Genomic DNA, 23080 nt, shown 5'->3' with positions numbered 1-23080 from the left:
CCCCCTTACTGGACCCCAAAGCCGTGGAGGTGTACAGCCGGATGACAGGGCTGGAGGCAGGGGACTACGAACTGTTCAAACAGGCCCTGCTCCGCGAGTTTGGGCTGACCCCCGAGATGTACCGGAGAAGGTTCCGGAGTCAGCGTAAAACGCCTGAGGTCACCTACCTACAACTGGCCAACCGGATGCAGGGGTATGCCCGCAAGTGGACAGCTGGGGCCCGAGCTAAAGAGGACCTGCTTGACCTAATCGTACTGGAGCAACTGTATGATCAGTGCCCTTCCGACCTGAGGCTGTGGCTGGTGGACAAAAAGCTCGAGAACCCCCAGCATGCAGGGCAGCTGGCCAACGAGTCTGTGAACAGTTGGTCGGAGGTCACAGGAAGGAGTCCCAAAAGAACAGGCCCCCCCGATGCAGAGAGAGAGTCACCAGGGGACCTCCCAGCGGGGAAATAGGGAGAACCCCCTCCCAAGGGGAACGCCTGGCGTCGGGCCCCTCCGACCCGCTCGAGGGGACCAACGTGACCTGAGCTGCTATCACTGTGGCCAGAGAGGCCACGTACGGTCCCAGTGCCCTGGGCTCAGGGACAGACTGAGCAGACCCAACCTACCCAGGGTTAACTGGGTAGGGACCCAGCTGGACGAGGGGCAGACGACCCAGGAAAGGGGGGCTGCCAGCTTATCCCCTGCTCAGGAGGGAGGAGTACCCCCGGCCAGCTCCACCAGAGGGCTGGAGGCTCCGGACTCAGGGTGCTCAGTTTACAGGGTGGGCGCGGGGCTGTCCCTCCGGAGCGAGTGCCTTGTTCCCCTGGAGGTGGATGGGAGGAAGGTCAATGGATACTGGGATACGGGCGCGGAGGTGATGCTGGCCCAGCCCGAGGTGGTGGCCCCAGATCGGGTGGTGCCCAACACCTACCTGACCCTGACGGGGGTGGGCAGGACCCCATTTAAGGTGCCCGTGGCAAGGGTACACCTGAAATGGGGGGCCAAGGAGGGCCCCAAGGATGTGGGGGTACACCACCATTTGCCCATTGAAGTTTTGATGGGGGGAGACCTAGAGGACTGGCCAAGCAATCCCCAGACCGCCCTGGTTGTGACGCGTAGCCAGAGCCGGCGAGGGGCACTGCACCCTGACCTCGGGGAGGGTACCACACCGGAGGCGCAGGACCCTACCCTGGTGGGGAGGGAGCGCCGAGGGGCACGGCTCAGAGAGGCTGAGGCCTCAGACCTGGTCACTGAGGGGGAACCGGTCCCCATCCCTTCCCCAGCCGCTGAGTTCCAGGCCGAGTTGAGGAAAGATCCCTCCTTGCGGAAGCTCAGGGACCTGGCCGACCTCAGTGTGGTACGGACCATGAGGAGAGGCTGCCAGGAGAGGTTCCTGTGGGAGAAGGGGTTCCTGTACCGAGAATGGGCTCCCACAAGGGAAGTAGAGTCCTGTGGGATCAGGAGGCAGCTGGTGGTCCCCCAGAAGTATCGCCGCAAGCTGCTGTCCCTGGCCCATGACATCCCCCTCGCAGGGCACCAGGGAATCCGGCGCACCCGGCAGAGGTTGCTACAGAACTTTTACTGGCCCGGGGTCTTTACCACGGTCCGGCAGTATTGCCGATCCTGTGACCCCTGTCAGAGGGTGGGGAAGGCCCGGGACAAGGGGAAAGCGGCTTTGAGACCTTTGCCCATCATAGAGGAGCCTTTCCAGAAGGTGGCCATGGACATCGTGGGGCCTCTCAGCAAGACGACCCGGTCGGGGAAGAAATACATCCTGGGGGTGGTAGATTTTGCCACCCGCTACCCCGAGGCAGTGCCCTTAGCTTCCATTGAAGCAGACACCGTGGCCGATGCGCTCCTGACCATTTTCAGCCGAGTGGGGTTCCCCAAGGAAGTCTTGACAGACCAAGGCTCCAACTTCATGTCGGCCCCGCTCCGGTGCTTGTGGGAGAAATGTGGGGTCCGGCACGACTGGGCCTCAGCTTATCACCCCCAGTCCAACGGGCTGGTGGAGAGGTTTAACGGGACGCTAAAGATGATGCTGAAAACCTTTATGAACCAGCACCCGCAGGATTGGGACAAGTACTTACCTCACCTGCTGTTCGCATACAGGGAGGTGCCCCAGGAGTCTACCGGATTTTCGCCTTTCAAACTGTTATATGGAAGGCGGGTGAGGGGCCTCCTGGACCTGATGAGAGACGAGTGGGAGGGGAAGGCCACTCCCGATGGAGAGTCAGTGGTGGAGAATGACCTGATCTTCTGAGAGAGACTGGCTGAACTCATGGGCCTGGCCAGGGAGAATCTGGCCAGAGCCCAGAGGAAGCAGAAGGTCTGGTATGACCGCACGGCGCGGGCCCGTGCCTATGCCACCGGGGATCCGGTGATGGTTCTCATCCCCTTGAGAAAGAACAAACTACAGGCCGCCTGGGAGGGCCCTTTCAAGGTCATCAAGCAGCTCAAGGAGGTAAACTATGTGGTGGAGCTGTCAAACCGGGCGCACCACCGCCGGGTGTACCATGTGAATATGATGAAGCCATATTATGCCAGGGGGAATGTGGTGTTGGCCGTGTGTGGACAGTGGGAAGAGCAGGGAGATGACCCTTTAGTAGATCTATTCCCTGGGACCAGAGCTGGTTCCCCCCTGGAAACAATTCCCCTCTCGGATCAGCTAACCCCTGCCCAGCAAGCTGAGGTCAGGGGGGTGCTGCATCCGTACCGACAGCTGTTTTCCAACCAGCCTGGACGCCCTAATCTGACTGTCCACTGGGTGCAGACAGGGTCGCACCTGCCGATAAGATGCTCCCCCTTCCGAGTCACAGGGAAAACTGCTCAGGACCTGGAAAGAGAGGTCCGGGACATGCTGGCTTTGGGGGTGATCCAGCCATCTGCCAGCCCTTGGGTCTCGCCGGTGGAGCTGGTCCCCAAAAAGGACGGGTCGGTCCGGTTCTGTGTGGACTATCGGAAGCTCAATGCCATCACTGTATCTGATGCCTACCCCATGCCCAGGCCGGACGAGCTCCTAGACAAGCTGGGAGGAGCTCGGTACCTTACCACCATGGACCTTACAAAGGGCTACTGGCAAGTGCCGCTGGATGCAGATGCCCGGCTGAAATCGGCCTTTATCACCCCTCTGGGGCTCTATGAGTTCCTGACCCTGCCTTTCGGCCTCAAGGGAGCGCCGGCCACCTTCCAGCGCCTGGTGGACCAGCTCCTGAGGCGGATGGAGAGTTTTGCCGTGGCGTATATTGATGACATCTGTGTCTTTAGCCAGACCTGGGAGGACCACGTGTCCCAGGTTAGACAAGTGCTGGACCGACTCCAGGGGGCTGGGCTGACTGTAAAAGCGGAGAAGTGCAAGGTGGGGATGGCGGAAGTATCTTACCTGGGCCATCGGGTGGGGAGCGGCCGCCTAAAGCCGGAACCAGCCAAGGTGGAGGTGATCAGAGACTGGCCCGCTCCCCACACCAAAAAGCAGGTCCAAGCCTTTATTGGGCTGGCAGGATACTACCGAAGATTTGTGCCCCACTTTAGCGCCATCACCACCCCCATCACCGAGCTATGCAAGAAGGGGAAGCCAGACAAGGTGGTCTGGACCGAGCAGTGCCAGGAGGCTTTCCGGGCGCTGAAGGAGGCTCTGGTCAGTGGCCCAGTTCGGGCAAACCCAGACTTTGACAAGCCCTTTGTGGTGTTCACCGACGCCTCCGACATGAGACTGGGGGCGGTGTTAATGCAGGAGGATGAAAAGGGGGAGAGACACCCCATTGTGTACCTGAGCAAGAAGTTGCTACCCCGGGAGCAACACTACGCGGCCATCGAGAAGGAGTGCCTGGCCATGGTGTGGGCCCTCCAGAAACTAGAGCCCTATCTCTTCGGGCGACACTTCACCGTCTACACCGACCACTCTCCCCTGACCTGGCTGCACCAGATGAAAGGAGCCAACGCCAAACTCCTGAGATGGAGCCTGCTCCTGCAGGATTACGACATGAACGTGGTCCACGTGAAGGGAAGTGCCAACCTGATAGCGGACGCGCTGTCCCGGAGAGGAGGCCCCGAACTTCCCCAGGTCACCGGTCACAGTGACCCTGCTCAGTTCAGTCTCGAAGGGGGGAGAGATGTGAGGATGTGACGCAGCAGGGAGGGGGGAGTGTTGACCTGGGAATGTGCCCTGGGGATGGGAGACCTGAGAGCCTGTCACCTGAGCCAGGAGGGGGAGAGGGAGGTAACACCTCTGCCCAGGAATGTGAAGACAGGCTGCAGGAGGGAACCTGCTGGGGGGGTTTAGTTTCAGTTTGGGGCTGGGTGGAGGAACACAGGGAACCCCAGGGCTGGGGTCTAAGCTCCCTGCTCCCCCAGAAGGACGTGATTGAGGGGTCCTGGGGGTACCCACAAGCTCCGTTTTGGACTGTGTTCCTGTTGTCCAATAAACCTTCTGTTTTACTGGCTGGCTGAGAGTCTCAGTGAATCCTAGGAAGAGGGATGCAGGGCCTGGACTCCCCCACACTCCGTGACACTCCCCAGGAGAAGCCTCGCTCAGGAAAAGCCCCAAAGGTGAGGAACCAGCCAGGCCACCATCTCCACAAGGGAAAGAAGAACCCTGGTTTCCACCTGCTGCCGTGGCTGCTGTTGACCACTCGTCCCTGGCCATGCAGTGCCACCATGCCTGAGAGAGGTCTGGGCTTCCCAGGCTAGCCGCCGAGGGGGAGCTGCCCAGAAACACGCAACATCTAGACTAAGCCAGTAACTCATGGCCAGCCAGCAAGTCCATTAGTACTAATCAGCCAACACGATAAAACCGCCAGCTGATCTATTCGACCCTGTACTAGCTTCCTGAAAGAGAACAAAACTACCAGGGTCACAAGACGCTCCCGCCCCCCGCAGAAATATCAACCTGTTTGTAGATTCCAAAGCCAGAAGGGACCTTTGTGATCACCCAATGTGAAGCTCCTGCCTGCCCCAGGCCATGGGGTTGCCCTGCATTAATTCCTGTTTGAGCTACTGCAGCTCTGAGTAAAACATCCAATCTCGATGTGAAAATTCCTAGTGATGGAGAACCTGCCAGAACCCTTCCTAGGTTGTTCCAGTGGTTAATTACCTGGAACAAGCTGTCTCACCTTGGGCTCTGCAAGACCGCGTTAAGCCCCATCTTGCTGTGGGGAGATTCACTCTTTACCTACCCACCTACCGTTCGGGCCGGCTGTCTTGACTGACATCCGAGCTACTTTCCACATTTGCTGCAGGCTCGAAATGATTTGACACCCACCACACCCGCCATTCGTCTGGAATATCAACATACTGCCTGGCCGTCAGACTGGGGCTTTGGGGGCCGAGCGCTAAACAACACAGCTGCCTCCCTAGATTATTAGGTGACGTTCATAAAGAATTGCTGGCTTCTTTGGTATGGTTCAGACTGCTGGTACCTAGGTTCAGCGGGGATCTGATATTAGCCGACTGTGTTTTCACTGGGTCTCTAACACATGTTGCTTGATTGCTGTAGCTAACAGAATGTATCACACTAGAGCCGGGCTGGGCCGGGTGGGCTTTGCCCCCAGTGTCAGGGTCAGGACTCTGAGGAGCTGGGGCAGACAACAGAGCTGACGCTGAACCACTTGACCCACTGACCTGGCTATACCGGCCTGGCCCGTCTGCATTGCAGCTGGCTCTTCCGCCCTGAGCACTGCACGATGCTGCCAGCACCACAGACAGCGCTTAATGGCCACCTTCTACACCCTGTCATCTTGGGCCTCTTGCCTTGGCTTTTGCTTCTGGGACCTGGGCTCCCCCGCTGCCTGGTTTCCTTCCTCTCACTTCCCCCCTGGTGGTCTTAGCCGCTGGACCATTCTGGGCAGTTCCCCGAACCCCCACTTACCCCTCGCTATCTCCTCCCGCTTGGCCACATCCCTGTAATTTAACTGCACTGCACCCCTCCCGGACTCCCTGCGGCTCCCGCACTGCCAAGCCTGGCTCTCCCCTGCGTGTCCCACTGGGCCATCGCCATACCAGGCACCGTCCCACCGAGCAGGCTTCTCAGCCAGGTGCCCAGCTCTCCCGTCCCCTCTCCCACATCGCTCCTCCAGGCAGTCTCTCAGACCCACGACTCACAGAGGTTTAAGGCCAGAAGGGGCCATCTAATTCTAGTCTGACCTCCTATAGATCACACCCCGCCCGCCCTGCACTTAACTGAATAACTAAGGCAGCTTCCAGGAAGGCCTCTGGGCTGGCTCTGGAGACCTCAAGAGCTGGAGAAGCCACTGCTGCCCTTGGGAGTTTGTCCCCGTGGCTAATGGCCCGCAGAGCTAACAATTCCTATGGGAATGTGTCTGGCTTCAGCTCCCAGCCACTGGCTCTTGCTCTGCGTCTCTCCCCTGCAACAGATTAAAGAGCCCTGTTAGCACCGCCGTGTTCTCCCCGGGAAGGCACCCACACACTGCAATTCACTCGCCTCGCCCTCTGTTTGGGGAGCTGGACAGATCGCACGTCTGACGTCTCCCACTCTAAGGCGTTTTCTCCAGCCCTTGAATCACTCCTGTGGCTCTGTTCTGTCCCGTTCACGTGGGGACCCAGAACCGGCTGCCCTATTCCTGGCGGTCTCACCAGTGCTGTGCACAGAGGTAAAATCACCTGCCTACTTCTACTTCTAGTCCCCTATTTATACACATTAGCCCTTCTGGTCACCGCTCATATTCAGCCGTTTGTCCACGAGGACCCTGTGGCGGGGTGGACACCCGCTCGGGCCCAGAGGGGTTTAAGGCAGCCCTGGGAGAGGGCTGGGGCAGGGGAAGAGCTGGGCTGATTGGCAGAGGAGCCGCAGCTGGGGGTCACGCCCCAAACAGACCCAGCGGGCCTTATCAAAGCCAGGAGCAGAAGAGCACTCTTCTCCAGCGCTGAGAGGCAGGGACCTGGCTGCAGAGACCTGAATAGGGGACCTAGTTTGGAGCAGGGCTGGGGAAAGGCCAAGGGAGCCGGGGAGCTCGGGCCGAGGAAAGCCCCAGGCTGTGGGCCTGGGAAGGTCTATTAGATATGGGGGTTGCAGGGGCAGCCATGGGTAGGCAGAGGCAGCAGGTCTAAACCCAGCCTTGCCTGGGATGAGTGGCTCACACTGCAGTCTGCCCCAAGGCGCGGGGGCTAGCTGGTGGCTGGAAGGAGCTTACGACTGAGGTGAGGTAGGGATGGCGGGGGGGTTCCCCTGGGAGGGGGAGACCCAGAACTGTGGGGTACTGCCAGGGGGCAGCACCCAGTGAAAGGGGCACCGGGGTCCTGGGAGGGACACGAGAGCCAGCAGCAGGGTGAGACACTGGCCTGAAGAGGGCGCTCCGGAGGCTGGTGAGCTAATTCCCTTAGACGACCAGCAGGAGGCACCGCCTGTGAGTCTGCGTCCCGTTACAGACCCCAAAACCCTTTTCAGAATCACTTTTGTCCAGGATCTGGTCCCCCATCCAGTCCTTCATCCTTGGTGCACGACCTTGCATTTGGCTATATTAAAATGCATTTTGTTTGAATGGGCCCAGCTTACCGAACAAGCCGAATCACTCTGTATGACTGCCCTGTCCTCAGTATCATTCCCCACTCTGCTGGTCGGTGTGTCACCTGCAGAGATTTGATATTTTCTTCCAGATCACTGACGACAATCTTGAACAGCATCAGACCTAGAACTGATCCCTGCAGAACCCCACGAGAAACATCCCCATTCAGTGAGGATTCCCCATTCACAACTACCTTAGAGATCTGTCAGTCACCCACTTCTTTGTTGATTTGTGACGGTACTGAGTCAAACACCCGACAGAAGGCTCTGTCTGTTACATCTACACAATCACCTTCATCAACCAAACTTGTAATTGCAAAGAATGAAATCGGGTTTCTTTGAGAAGACCAATTTTCCCCAGCGCCCAGACCTCTCCCAGCCTGGCATCCCCAGCACCCAGACCTCTCCTAGCCCTCCCTCCTCCTGCTCATCCTCACACTGTGGTACCCACTGGAGGGTGGGACTTAGCTGTCTGAAATGACAGTGCATTGGGCTGCCGATGCAAGCCAGAAGCTGCCCCAGGGCACTGTCCTGTCTCTGACCTGCAGAGCTGAAAAGGAACCACTGTCCCCAGCTCCCAGGGTTTAAACCACAATGGGGCCGAAGCGCCACAGATGGATGAGCATCACGCCCACTTCCAAGCCGCCGCCCAGAGTGTAAAAGGGACAGGCCAGCGAGTGTTAACTGCCAGGATCTGGCTTGAATCCAAACCAGGGGGAGTGCTGGGCGCTGGTGCTCTGTTGGCCTGGGCAGGCAGAACTTGGGCACTGACCAAGACCAGGGTCCAGGCACATAGGAGGAGACAGAGCATCCCGTTTACATGGACACAACAGATGCAGGGAGGACGGGTCATTGTCCCCACTGTACAGCTGGGGACCTGGAGCCCAGCGAGGCCGAGTGACTTTCCCAGGGTCACACGGGAGCAGGTGGCTGATCTGAACCTAGATCCCCTAGTCCAAGTCCAGTGCATCATCCTTGCTCTGGGAATCCCCTGTCTGTTTATCCCATCCTGCCGCTGATGGAGCAGGAGGGGCCTGCCCTGCAGTAGGAACCCCGGATTTCTTTCAGCTGGGGCAGGGGGGCTCTGACCCTAGAACGACACCCTCCCCCCACAGAAGTGTGACAGCCCTGTGCCTTCCCAGCTGCTCCCTTTGCAGGAGCTCAGCAGGCAGAGGCGGATGGCCGGCCTCTCTCCTGTCCAAGGTCTCGCTGACTCCAGCCAGGCACCGGTTGCCCCAGTGGGAAAGCCGAGAATGATTCACTCTTGCAAAGAGCTTTCACACGCTCACCCGCCCGGGGACATAGATCAAGTCTCTCAATGCCCATAAATCTCCAGCTTGGCAGCTCTCTGCATAGGGCCTCACCGGCCTGCCTCGCACTTCCTTACTGCTGACAGGGGGCACAGAAATCAGCCTCCCCCGCGAATCTGAACACACCCCGGCTTCCTGCGCCAGCCGCCCCTTCACACGTGGCCCAGCGGGTCCCCAGCCAACACCAGCTAAGAAATTCCTACGGCTTGAGGAGAAACGCAGCCATGGCAGAGACTCCCCTCCCTTTGGCTCCGCTGGGCCCCGGCTCACGCCTGCCTGGTCTGGATCCCTCCTGTCTCGATGTGTGACAGAGCAACCGCACTAGCCTGTGTGGTAAAAGGCTTCTATGTCCAGTCCCTGGGAAGGATCAGCCCCAACGGCTGGAAGCAGCAAAGGCAACGTGATCTCTCCTGGCTCGGGAAGCAGAAGAGAGGCCCCCTCCCACAGATTCCCTGAGCTGCCTCAGGGCCAGACACCAAGCCCAGTGCCCAGGCTTGGATGGCTCAGGAGGCCAGAGCCTTCCTGCTCCACGCTACCTGGCTGGACGCAGTCTAGGCTGGCTTTGAGGGGCAGCTGTCGCCCCCCAAGCCAGGATGTTCTGCTAAAACTTCAGGGAACCCCAAAAGAATTCCTCCCCTCAGCTTGTGCTGAGCTCTAGGTCCTGGGGGGGCCGTGGAGAGGCAGGAGGGGAGAGGGGAATCAGATCATTTGTTTTCGCACTCAGATAAAACAATTTCCGGGTGAGCCTGGGAGAGTCGCTGCCCCTGTCTGGGCCTCAGTTTCCCCCACCTGTGTCATGGGGATGAAGAGACTGACCCCCCTCCCCTGGGTGGGTGATGATATATTCATTAGTGAGGGAAGGTCAACCTGTGCAGAGGGCCAGAGCAAAGCTTAGGGTGAGTTTTGCCCAGGAAGTGACAACCAGGGGGTACCAGGGTGAGTGCCACCGAGAGGAAGGATGATCCAGTGGTGAGGGCGCTAGCCTGCGACTCTGCTCTGCCACAAATGCCTGGGTGACCGCGGGCAAGTCCCTTAATATCTGAGCGCCTGAGTTCTCCAGCTGTTCAATGGGGGAATAGCCCTGCCCTGCCCCACAGGGGTGTTGTGGGACTGCATCCACCAAAGCTCGTGAGGGGCTCAGATGCTTTCTGGGGGGGTGGGGCAGATAAAGACCTTTCCTCGGTAGCAGCGTTTCCCTGATGAAGTGAATTTTGCTCACACAAATTATTCAGAAGGGGGAGCTCGATGTCGGGTGGTGCACAGGTGTGTCTGTGCGTGTGTGTCTGTGTGCACGTGTGTGCCTGGTGTGACAAAGTTCCTCCTCTACCTCGGTGGGTCTTGCGCTTATTGGCGGATTTGCTCACCTTGGAGCTTCACAGCAGCCCTCAGCTCGGCCGTTTTCATGAACCCACAGTCCAGGTCGACTCCTCCTGTGTCTGACCAGGAGTTGGGAGGATTTGGGGGGAACCCAGGCCCGCCCTCTACTCTGGGTCCCAGCCCAGGGCCCTGTGGAATGCAGCTGTCTAGACTGCCTCCTGGAACAGCTGTGTGACAGCTACAACTCCCTGGGCTACTTCCCCATGGCCTCCTCCCAGCCCCTTCCTTATCCTCACCACAGGACCTTCCTCCTGGTGTCTGATAATGCTTGTACACCTCAGTCCTCCAGCAGTCCGCGTTCTCACTCTCAGCTCCTAGCACCTCTTGCTCCCAGCTCCTCACATGCGCACCACAAACTGAAGTGAGCTCCTTTTTAAAACCCAGGTTTTTAAACCCTGATTAGCCTGCCTTAATCGATTCTAACAGGTTCTTGATTGGCTGCAGGTGTTCTAATCAGCCTGTCTGTCTTAATTGTCTCTAGAAGGTTCCTGATTGTTCTGGAACCTTCCCTGTTACCTTACCCAGGGAAAAGGGACCTACTTAGCCTGGGGCTAATATATCTGCCTTCTATTACTCTCCTGTAGCCATCTGACCCAACCCTGTCACATATCACCCCCCTCTGCTCAACACTACGGGGTTGGGCAACTTGGGACGTCAGGCAGTGTACTCATGACAAGCCATCTGCATTGCCATGGTGACTTCCATCCCGGTGTTGTATGGTGAATTGGAAACGTTGTAGGGACAGGAACCATCTGGTCACCCTTGCTTTCTTCTCTTTATTTCACTGCATCCACTGGAGGGGTGCATGGTCGGTCACAAAAGTAAACCGTCGACCCAGAAGGTAATAACGTAGTGTTTCCATGGCCCATTTCACAGCTAGGCACTCTCTTTCAACCACGGCATACTTCTGCTCTCTCGGGAGGAGTTTCCTGCTGCGGTAGAGGATTGGGTGTTCTTCATCTCTGACCATCTGCAATAGGACAGCTCCCAATCCCACTGCTGACACCAGTTGTGACAAAGTTCCTCCTCTACCTTGGTGGGTCTTGCGCTTATTGGTGGATTTGCTCACCTTGGAGCTTCACGGCAGCCCTCAGCTTGGCCGTTTTCATGAACCCACAGTCCAGGTCAACTCCTCCTGTGTCTGACCAGGAGTTGGGAGGATTTGGGGGGAACCCGGGCCCACCCTCTACTCTGGGTTCCAGCTCAGGGCCCTGTGGAATGCAGCTGTCTAGACTGCCTCCTGGAACAGCTGGGCGACAGCTACAACTCCCTGGGCTACTTCCCCATGGCCTCTTCCCAACACCTTCCTTATCCTCACCACAGGACCTTCCTCCTGGTGTCTGATAATGCTTGTACACCTCAGTCCTCCAACAGTCCGCGTTCTCACTCTCAGCTCCTAGCGCCTCTTGCTCCCAGCTCCTCACACACACACCACAAACTAAAGTGAGCTCCTTTTTAAATCCAGGTGCCCTGATTAGCCTGCCTTAATTGATTCTAGCGGCTTCTTGATTGGCTGCAGGTGTTCTAATCAGCCTGTCTGTCTTAATTCTCTCTTGAAGGTTCCTGATTGTTCTGGAACCTTCCCTGTTACCTTACCCAGGGAAAAGGGACCTACTTAACCTGGGGCTAATATATCTGCCTTCTATTACTCTCCTGTAGCCATCCGGCCCGACCCTGTCGCACTGTGTGTGTGCACACGTGTGTGTCTGTGCGTCTGTGCATGCATGTGTATGCCTGTGTGTGCATGCATGTGTGTGTTTGTGCACGCATGCGCATGTGTCTGTGTGTGTGTGTGCATGTGTATGTGCATCTGTGTTGACGTGTGTGTGCGTCTGGGTGTGGGTACATGTGTGTGTGTGAGTGTGTGTGTGTGTGTTGACATGTGTGCGCGTCTGTGTGTGGGTACATGTATGAGTGTGTGTGTGTGTGAGTGAGTGTGTGTGTGTGTGCTCTACACCAGGATTAAAAACACCCGACTCTCAAATCCATCTGGTGCCCTTGTTATTTATTCCTGTTATTAATTAGGGCGGCAGCCAGGAATGCCATTCACGGATGGGGCCCTCTTGTGCTGGGAGCCGTACAAAGGAGTCACCAGGAGGATAAGCCCTGCCCCAGAGAGCTTACAACCTACACATCAGACAGGGTGTGACAGGTGGAACTTGCTCCTCCAAAAGATTTTCAGGAGCTGTGGGAATTTTGTGGCTGTGGCAGATCCAGGGGGGCCCAGGCTGCATGGCCCCAAATCTCCTTTCAGTTTGCTGGAAGAAGCTGCCCCTGCAGCCCAAGGGCAGCAGTAAATGTGGCTCTGGCACTGGGGAGAGAGGCAAGGGGTGCAGTGACTGGGCTGTATTTGGGGAAGCATCTGCCTGAGCTCCCCCCTGCACCCGCTCCCCAAATCTCACTGGTCTACGGCCCTCCTGCACCAGATTGTCAGCCACCCTAGGGAGTGAGGAGCCATTGAACATTGGAGCAGAGGGGTTGCCAGTCTGGGTCGGCCCAGGAGTCCATCTAGCCCAGTATCCGGTCTCTGACCATTTCCTGTGCTAGCTGCATCAGAGGAAGGTGCAAGGAATCCGCTATCTAGAATAACCGACCGATAGGGGAAATTTGTTCCTAACCCCGGTCACTAGAGATTGGCAGGAGCCCTGCAGCAGGAGATTTTATAGCCCCCACATGCTTATTGTGTCTAAAGTACCTGTAGCTTGTTCATATCCTTGTCTGCAGGCTTTTTAAAATCCTGCTAAGCTCTTGGCCTCTGCATCATGTGGCAATGAGTTCCACAGGTTAATTATGCATTGTGTATAAATAGTGAGCCTGATTTGTCTCCTGATTTACACAGGCATCAGCCAAAATAACTGCACTGAAGTTAAAGCTCTGGGATGAACCATCCAGTCCTGGTGACTTGTTGCAGGGAGAATTATCATGATGTTCCAGGCCTTCCTCTTCTAACCCTTCAGTCTCTGACTCCCCTCACCTCTCTTACCTGGAAAGTAGGTATTTTCCCCAACTCTTCTGTGCTGGAGACTGATATAAAGGGATCATTTAGCTTCTCTCCAATGTGCTAATCCGCTCTGACTGCTCCCTTTGCCCCAGCTGGACTCACGGACACTCGCCGGCTTCAGCTTCTGCTCTCCCCACAGCATTTATTTGTTTTTCTGTCTCTGGCGATTTGCTCTTCAAATTCTACCGTTCCCCAAATCGCTCACGCTCATTTTACTGGTCCCCACTCAGGCTTGTTTCGGTGGGCCTAGGGCCGCAGCTCCAGCAACCTCTTCACTTTGCGGGTTAGCCACAGTGGTTGTTTCTCCTCCCTGCTTTCTGTTTGCATTTCTGGGTGTGGGTGGCTTCTGGGGCTCCAGTGCGTCCTGCTGCGTAAGGAGCCCCCATGGGGAGGGCCAGGATTTTAATGCGAGGCTCCAGGGTTCGTTCTTTCGAACAAGCTTCCGCAGAAGTTTTTAATCCTCTTTCCTGAACATCAGCATCAGAGGGTTAATTTGTGAGGCTGTTCTTCCCCCAAGGATGCTGAACGTAATTACACTGTGGCCCCTGCCACGGAGTGACTCAGCTGAAGGACACACAGCAGACTCCTAGCCCTACCTTTGCTTATATTTGGACCAACCTCCCGTGGACTCTGGTACACTTTGCCCCAGTACAATGAAGAGCTTCAGAATCTGGCCCCTGGGTGTTGCTTAGGACCCAGTCCAGACCAGTCTCTTCGCTCATTACTGCAGACTCAGCTGTCCTGAGAAGATACCATTTACGGTGGCAAGAGATTGCCGCTTCTGGCTGCATCCTGCTGGGACATATGCCAGTTCGGAGCTGGAGTTATTCCTGCTTCAGCAGCTTTGGTGGCCTCTCCATGTTTCTTCATCGCTGTCTTGGTCAGGTGCCCACCACCGGTGGGACCTGCCCCAATTATGGGCCCGATCCTGCAATCACTTTGGTTCACAAATAACTTTATTCCCACGTGGAGTTCCGATGGGCCCAGTCCATTCCTGCCGGGGGCGTCCTGCGATGCTTGGAGCGTGGGCCTTATCTAGTTTCCCAGTCTCAGGCCAGTGTAGGAATAATGCAGCACTGGGCCAGCCCCATAGACTTCAGTTCAGCTACTCATGGGAGTAAAGCCATGTCTTTGCAAGGCCGTTGGCATTTGTCTGATCTGGGATTTGCCTCCTTGCCTGCATGTCTCTGGGGACAATCAGATTCCCAGTGTCTGGGGTCAGTATAGCCCAGGAGTTCTCAAACTGTGGGTCGGGACCCCATTTTAATGGGGTCGCCAAAGCTGGCATTGGTCCTGGGACCCAGCAAGTCTGAAGCCAAAGCCCCATCACCCAGGGATAAAATTACATACCCCTGCCCAGAGCAGAAGCCCTTGGGCTTCAGCTTTGCCCCCCCCCCCCCCCGCCCAGGAAAGCAGGGCTCAGTGGGGCTTGGTCTTCAGTCCCCGCTCCTGGGGTCGTGCAGTAATGTTTGTTGTCAGAAGGGGGTCGCAATGAAATGAAGCTTGAGAACTGCTGGTCTAGCATTTGGGAGTCCAGTTCTTCCAGGCAACAGGTGCAATATTAATAACAGACCGAAAGCAGACAGGCACCGAGCGGTGACTATGCCCCGTCTTGCAGGTGTTCAGATTCTGCCCAGTAAATGTGATTAGAAGAGTGAAATTCACCCCTTTTACCACAAGGCCGAGACACGCTGTAGCCCCGCTTTGGCCCCTGGGGCTCAAGGGGCATCTCACCCTCAGGTCAGCCTTCAGCAAAGGGGCAAATTCCACCTGGGAGTGAATATATTCATATTTAGTCCCATGAAGTATGAAAATGCAGCCAGTTAACACCTGATGCTTTGTAAATGCAACACTAAGTACAAGCTGTAAATGTATCTGTCTCCCTCACCTCCACCCCACCTCTGCACCGGGAGGAGAGAGAAAACATTCCATAGGAAGGTGCCTATCCCCAGAAAATGGCCCCACTGGCTGTCTTGGACCCGATCACTAGGTGTTTAATTTCAGGAGATGGGCGATAATGGGCTTTTCCTTTTAACTTTCTACACCATTACTCATCCAGCTGGGCTTTTAATTAACCAGATTGCCTGGCTGTATTTTTTTAAATGGGCTTTGAAGTTATTAAATCATGAAATTTACATAATAAATCCATGCTTTTCATAGCCAATTCATCAAAGGATCGGGCTTCATTTTAAAGATTCAGGATCTAATCCCTGCAGTCTTTGCACAAGCAGGATTTCCACTGACTTCAACGGGAGGTACAAGGGCAAGGACAGACCTGGGATACAGATATATAAATATATATTCCTATCAACTAGAGTGAAAACTCAGGACAGAATAAGGTTCCAACACCTCAGGCCTGCAGTACTTGTGTGTTGGCTAACACGCTTGTAAAGTATGTTCCCAGTCCCATTCCTGACTGGTCCACTCGAGGACAACAGCCTACTACTGAGGCATGTTAATAGAGTTACACTAGAGTAATATGATGGAATTGGAAAAGGTTCAGAAAAGGGCAACAAAAATTATTAGGGGTATGGAACGGCTTCCCTTTGAGGAGAGATGAATAAGACTGGAACTTTGTGGCTTGGAAAAGAGATAACTCAGGGGGGATATGATCATGAGTGGTGTGGAGAAAGTAAATAAGGAAGTGTTATTTACTCCTTTTCATAACATAAGAACTAGGGATCACCAAATTAAATTAACAGGCAGCAGGTTTAAAACAAACAAAAGGAAGTATTTTTTCACACAGCGCACAGTCAACCTGTAGAACTCCTTGCCAGAGGATGTTGTGAAGGCCAAGACTAGAACAGGGTTCAAAAAAGAACTAGTTAAGTTCATGGAGGATAGGTCCATCAGTGGCTATTAGCCAGGATGGGCAGGGATGGTGTCCCTAGCCTCTGTTTGCCAGAAGCTGGGAATGGGCGAGGGGAAGGATCACTGGATGATTCCCTGTTCTCTCCATTCCCTCTGGGGCACCTGGCCCAGGCCACTGTCGGCAGACAGGACACTGAAGGACCTGACTTCTGAAGGACCTGACTTCAAACCTGCTAATGACCCATTGAGGGGAGCAGTCATCGCAAATAAATAAAGGCAAATTACAATTCTGTTATTGTCACAACTAGAACAGAGCAGAGCAAACTGCGGAAGAAACGACCAATATTTGTTTGAATTTCAATTTTTTCCCTGCAAATATCCACAAAATGGAGAGTCACTGGCACAGAAACTTGTGAATGGTGACATGTGAGTTTGAACATTCCTCAGAAGCACAATTCAAACTGTACGTTCAACTGGACCATCCTCCGTCCACACTGGCCTGGTTGGCTCTGCGAGCCACGCAGACCGGGACCAGAACAGCCAAGCAGGACCCGGGTAACCCATGGGAAGAATTCCCTGGTCTGCAGAGCCAGGGTCACTGGCTGGGGCTATTTACGGAATTGCCCCTCATGAATCAATCCCAACAACCTTCTGGCTGGTCACGGAGAAGAGGAACGGCTCTGTTCTGACTCACTCACTGTGACTTCCGTGCTCAGCTGCGCCCAGGCCTCAAGGGTGACCCACCAGCCATGGGGTGAAATGTCTCCGTCTGTGCTCCGCACATGGTCAGCCCAGTGCCCTTGCTCCTGCTCCAACTGAAGCCCAGGGCAAAAGTCCCCTTGCAGCCCTCAGCCCCTCCCTGGGCAAAACCTCCACACAAGTCAAGGAGCAATTTGCCTGAGGAGCCAGCCCCCCTAACAAACTCTCCAGCGTTCCCGCGGCCGGGTATGGTGCTCTAGGAACCAGGGATGGGCGCCGTGGACACAGGTCTAATGATCAGCATTGTCAGCCTGGTCTCTGAGGCCCCTGTCAGTCCCCTGCAAGCCACCCAAAATCTGCCAACAAAGTCACCGTGGCGGCCTGTCACCACAAGGGCCTTGTCAGGCTCTGTCAATAGGCCCCAGCTCCCCTGGCCGCCCGCAGCAAGTGGGCAGGCCCCGCACTCCCCTGCAAGGCTGAGCCCTGACTGCATGAGCAGCTCTCCTGGTGCCAACCGCTCCTCTTCCCAGCCTCCCTCCCCTACCCCCTGCGCGGCTCCCGCGGGCAGAGGATCAGCAGGAACTTCCGGGCCATCACGCCCCTGCCCGGGCTGGGCTGGGTGAGAAAGGGGCAGTGGTGCCTTCAATCCCGCTCAGGACACCCCCCGCTGCCCGGGCACCCAACCTGATTTAAATCCCGTCTGTGGCAAGTGAACTGAAATTGACCAAATGAAACTCAGCTGATTTCAGAGATTTAAACCAGGAAGTGCCTCCCTGTTAGGGGGTCGGACAGGCATGGTCAGCTCTGGGGACCAGCCCAGCTTCTCCCATATAGGCCGCCCGCAGCGCTTTGGGCTGAGCCTGCAGCTAGGCCCAGGGCCCTGCCGCCCCTTCGCACAGGGGCCGATTTCACCAGGACCCAGCCTGTTTGCGCCTCAGAAAGTCTCCAGACCTGGCCTGGAACATTCTGGTTGCTCTCTCCCCACAGCGTGGGGCTGAGCCCTCCCGAGGCAGCTGGGGCGGGACAGGGCTTCGCCGGGAGAAAGCTCCCCCCACCCTGAGTCTCCCCGCTTGGGATTCACTGACAGCTTTTAACTGGAGACTGGCTGGGTAAAAGCTCTGCTCTGGGGATGGGGGCGGGCGGTTCTCTGGCCTGCCCTGTACAGGAGGTTGGAGACGATTCCTCCTGGTCTTGGCATTGCTGGCCTGTCCGCAGCTCAGGGGCTGGCATCCCGCGTGTTTAAAGCACAAACCTTCAGTAACCCCCCCGCCCCCCTTTCATTGTCTAGAAGCTCCCCCAGCCGCCCCTTTCGGCCCACAGGCTCGCAGCGCTTCCGCAGGAGCGTCCCAGCTTGCCCGGGGTCCAGAGGTTGTGAAAGGAACCGGTCTGACCCGCTCCCTGCTCGCTCCGCCGCCCGGTTAATGATTAAGGCGCGGAGGCAGGAGGGTTCCCGGGCGGTTCTCACCCTGCCCCAGGCGATGGAAAGTGTCTCCCCCGCTCCAGCGCGACCCGTCGCCGGCCGCGCCAGAGCGAGCGCAAGGGAAACTGAAAGCAGGCTCCGGGCTGGAGAAAGACCCACACTGCGTCTCGGGCCCCGCTCCGCTCCGGGTTCAGACACGCTGGGTCGGCAGCCTTTTCACACCTGTTCCCAGGGGCCCAACCCCGGGAGGGAAACACTGGGCCACGCTGCGCTGAGACCCGGGCTCGGGCTCCTGGGGTCGCCGCTAGTCCCGAGGGGAGCAAAGGAAACGGAACCCCCCACGGTGGCTCTCAGTGTGAACGGCCCCAGATGCGCTGCCCCGGGGGGCTGGGCCCCCCTGCGGGGTGCTAGAGCGGGGGGGTGGGGGGCGTTTTCCCGCAGGTTCAGGCTGGCTCCCTGCGGGGAGCCCAGGTCTGAACCATGCTGCGGACAACCAGCCCCGTCCCTCCTCCGTGGGCGGGTCGGTGCTGGCCCTGCAGACCCCTGGGGTGGGGGGCAGATCGCGATCGCTGGGGACTGCTCCCTCCGCCCCTCACTCCTGAGCCCGGGCGCTTTTGATCGCCACGAACCGACCTACCCACATACCCGTGAAATCCGGGATTTGGCTGCGGGTGAAACCTGCGTCAGGGAGTGGCAGAGAGACCCGCGCACCCAATAACCCCGAGGTGGCCGGGCCCGTTCACACTGGGACCAGGAGCAAAGCCCCGGAGCAGGGGGAGGAATTGGCAAGGCGTGTGACGGCCGGCAGTGCTGCGCTGGGCAGAAGCTGGGGGGGACGGGACGCACCGAGATCATTAACAGTTCGCTTCGAGTTTGGGGGGCTGTGGTCGGTTGACCGCGCCAGGGACCGGCTAAGGAGCGAGGCTGGAAAGTGGGTTCACAGTAGATAAGGTTTTGGGGGAGCGGAAGCCCCCTAATTTCCCGTCGCTTCCTCCTGAAAAGCTTTGCTCTAATGAGAAAGGAAAGCCCGGACTTTCGGTCTTGGAGCCTGGCGGGGGCAGATGCTGAAGCCAAGGCAGGGTCCCAGCTAGGCTGCCAGGCCCCTGGTCCAGTGGCGCGGTGCGGCGCAGGTCGCTATTATTGCGCAGTAACGCAGGGATCGAAAAGTCCCGTGCGGGGAGCCTCGCGGGTCTCTTCCCTCTCCTGCCTTGTGTTGGAGCAGCAAGACCCCCGGGAGCCCAGAGCCGGGCACAGAGGCAGGCAGGGCAAGACCCCCAGGGGCACAGAACTGCCGGGCTGGGGGCCTCGGCACGGGGCATTTCGCCTGGAGCTGCCTGGCCCAGGACCGGGACCCAGGGAGCGAGGGAAAATGAGGAATCGCAGAACCCGCTCCCGCCCCCAAGCGCCCTGCCCTGCGGGACTCGGGGACCCCGCCCGGGAGCGGGTTGTGTCCTGGGGCCGCAGGGTTTCCGAGGGCTCTGCCCGCAAGGTCCCGGCCAGGTTTGTTGCGGGTTTCGCTGTCAAACGCACGCGCCGCCCTGTGCAGATTTTGACCCCCCGGGGCCCCATTTCCCCGCCTGGGGCTCGGTGACCGGGAACCCAGTCCCGGCCCGGCCCCAGCCCGCAGGCCGGGGCCCCGCGGCGGCCGGGGCAATTCGCTGGTTGCAAGAAAAGGCCGCTCCCGGCAGGAGAAACCTGGTGGCTGAGGCGCAAACCCGCGGGCGCGATTTCCCAGCGGGACCCGTTCCCTGCCCGATCCCCTGAGCGCGGGTGGCCGCCCGCCCGCCGGGGCCTCTGGCCGTCCCAGCTTCTGCTGCTCGCCCGTTTCGCGGGGATTTCCATTTCCAGTTTTTGTAATTTCCGTTTAATTCTATTGGACCCAAACGCTTTGAAAATGTGCGGGCCGCAGCTGGCAAGGCAAAGGCCCGGTGCCCCCCGAACCCCTCGGTCCGTCTAAACGTCATTCCTCGGTCATTCTGCCGGCCTTGTGAGACCATTGCCGCTAGACAGAGAGGGGGGTGCATGGGGATAGATAGATAGATAGATAGATAGATAGATAGATAGATAGATAGATAGATAGATAGGTGTATGGGGATAGATAGATAGATAGATAGATAGATAGATAGATAGATAGATAGATAGATAGATAGATAGATAGATAGATAGATAGATAGATAGATAGATAGATAGAGGGGGTGGATGGGGATAGATAGATAGATAGATAGATAGATAGATAGATAGATAGATAGATAGATAGATAGATAGATAGATAGAGGGGGTGGATGGGGATAGATAGATAGATAGATAGATAGATAGATAGATAGATAGATAGATAGATAGATAGATAGATAGATAGATAGATAGATAGATAGATAGAGGGGGTGGATGAGGATAGATAGATAGATAGATAGATAGATAGATAGATAGATAGATAGATAGGTGTATGGGGATAGATAGATAGATAGATAGATAGATAGATAGATAGATAGATAGATAGATAGATAGATAGATAGAGTCCGATCTTTACACTCTAATCTCTCTGTCCCCACACCCCCTGTCTGTCTCTCGGCAAGGATCCCCTACTCCGGCAGAAGGAGGGAGGAATGGAAGTGGCAGGACCGGCTCACAAGGCGGCCCTCTGCGGTGTTGTGGCCCTGTGGACCCCGGGAGAGCAGAGAGACCAGGGCGGGGCTGTGATAGTTTTGGGCCCAGCTCCTGAGCGTGCGGACCGGGCTGTGGAGCCGCAGGGGACCCGCAGAAGGCGCCCCGAGGCTGACCCCAGGGAAGTGGGCCCGATGAGGAGAAGGCCGCACCCAGCCGCGGCCCACTGCGCTCCGGGATCGTGCCCTGCTCCGCTGCGGGCTCTGTTGTGATCCGAAAGCAAAATCCCGACCCCCCCAGCAGCCCCCTTCGAGTGCCCTGAGGCCGAGGGGTCTGGGCCCTGCCTGTGACTCGGGACTGGCCAGGCTCTGGGTGCGCGGGGCGGGCCGTGTCTCCAGCCGACCCTGCGGCATCCGGGACCCCTCGGGGAGGGAGGCGAGCCGGGGGATATCAGCGGGCAATGGGGGGACCCATCGGAGAGAGACATTTCCTCCGCGCCCTGGGCAGCGCGTTTGGCAGCTGGCGGTGGCCAGGCTTTACTCCGGTTTCCCCAAGTGGGATTCCCCACTTCCTACCTCTTCCTTCTGCCTAAAATCCCCCCCTGAACCCGCCTGGCTCCCAGCCTCTGCCCCGCAGCGAATGCGAGCCGGGGAGCCCGGAGCTGGCACACGAGAGGGGGGCTCTTTCCCAAGGGGATGCGGCCGCCCTGGGGAAGAGTCCCCGGGAGTTCCCTCCCTCTAGGGAAGTTACTGGTCGCTGCGCCCTGGGCCCCCGGTCTCCTGCCCCCTTGAGAGCTGTTACTCACCGTGGAAGTCTGAGAGCCGGGGGACCATCATTCCAGCGCGGATCCAGTGCTCCAGCGGGAACGATCCAGCCACTGCCGCGGCCTTCAGGTGCTCCGGGCCGGGCTGAGGCAGGTGGGCGAAGCCGGGATAAGGGAAAGCAGGGTGCTGGCCCCCCAGGGCCCCGATCGAGTACAGGGGGGACGGGTACATGGCCGGCAGGGCGCTCAGTCCGGGAGGGGGCAGATGCAACAAGCCAGGCTTGGGGATGAATCCCGGGGCAGGCAGGGGGGCCGTGCCCTGGGGCGCACGGGGAGACGGCGTCTCTGTGCGGGCACAGGAGCCGGGGCTCCCCGCCGAGCTCTCGGGGCTCAGCCCCTGCGGGGAGGCGCTCGGAACGGGCCGGGGGGGCTCCTCAGCCAAGAGGGCGTCGATCCGAAAGTTCTTGGACTTCTCCATGGGGGCTGCACGGCCCGGCCCCCTGCGGACCCAGCGCCCTCGGGAGAGACGCGGGGGGCCCCTAGGCCACCCCAAGCCCCGCAGACTCGCTGCTCCCCGGAGGCAGGAGCTCCCCGCTGCGGCGTCACTCCTCACGGGACCGTCCGCAGCCTCCTCCCAGGGCAATCCCTGCTTCTTCTCCAGGGGGCCGCCCGGGTCCCTTCACCAGGGCTCCCAGCCCCAGGGCGCCTTCACCCCCAGCCTGAGCGCACCTGCAGCGGTTCCGGCCGGGATGGGGGTCCTGGTGCTAGAAAGTTTCGCCGCTCGAGCGACTGGTGGCTTCTTTGCAGGCACCTCCCTCTCTCCTCCTCCTCCTCCTGCTCTGGCTCCTTTCCCCCCCCCCCCCCCGCTCCCCGCCCGGCCTCTGGACAGCCTCCCCCCGCCCCTGGACAGCCTTCCCCCCTCCCCGCCTCTGGACAGCCCCCTCCTCCCCCCCCCCCGGCCTCTGGACAGCCTCCCCCTCTCCCCGCCTCTGGACAGCCCCCCCCCGGCCTCTGGACAGCCTTCCCCCCCTCCCCGCCTCTGGACAGCCCCCCCGCTCCCCCCCCGGCCTCTGGACAGCCTCCCCCCCCCGCCCCTGGACAGCCTTCCCCCGCTCCCCGCCTCTGGACAGCCCCCCTCCTCCCCCCGGCCTCTGGACAGCCTCCCCCCCCCGCCTCTGGACAGCCCCCCCCGCTCCCCCCCGGCCTCTGGACAGCCCCCCCCGCCTCGACACAGGGTGCCTTGGGTTCATCTCCCCTCCACCTGCCCCTTTGCTCCCGGGTCTTCATTGGCTCCCACCGCCCCCCGCAGCCCCTCTGCTGCCCCCGGGCTTTGGACTCCTCCCTGATGCTCGAGCGACACCCCCTTTGCGGGTCAGATCAGAGCCAAACTCCAGTTTGGAACAGGTGGGATCCGGAGGGCGAGGCTGGGAGACCAAGGGCAGGGGGGACTCGGGGCCTGAGCACAGGCCCGTTACACCAATGCCCGTCTCCCCAGGACTGCAGGGCCCCGGGGCTGGCGTGTGCGGTGCCTTTGGCTGGTGGTTGTCGGACCCGAGGTGGCGGCCGCCCGGGAAGAGACCGTAGCCAGCACGACA

At 58.4% G+C, this 23080-nt stretch overlaps 1 protein-coding gene across 1 annotated transcript in view; it reads right to left on the bottom strand.

Moving 5' to 3' along the window:
- The window catches only part of LOC140895243 (uncharacterized), a 36354-nt gene extending 14065 nt beyond the window's left edge, over window positions 1-22289 (bottom strand). Inside the window, exon 1 of the mRNA XM_073304678.1 lies at window positions 21528-22289. Coding sequence (XP_073160779.1) covers window positions 21528-21963 — 436 coding nt within the window. The 5' untranslated portion in view covers window positions 21964-22289. The remainder of the gene's footprint in view (window positions 1-21527) is intronic.
- Window positions 22290-23080: the final 791 nt, after the last annotated feature.

This window comes from Lepidochelys kempii, chromosome 11 (assembly GCF_965140265.1).
Source record: "Lepidochelys kempii isolate rLepKem1 chromosome 11, rLepKem1.hap2, whole genome shotgun sequence".
In the NCBI taxonomy this organism is placed as follows: domain Eukaryota; kingdom Metazoa; phylum Chordata; order Testudines; family Cheloniidae; genus Lepidochelys; species Lepidochelys kempii.
This window is presented reverse-complemented; position numbering and strand designations above follow the sequence as displayed.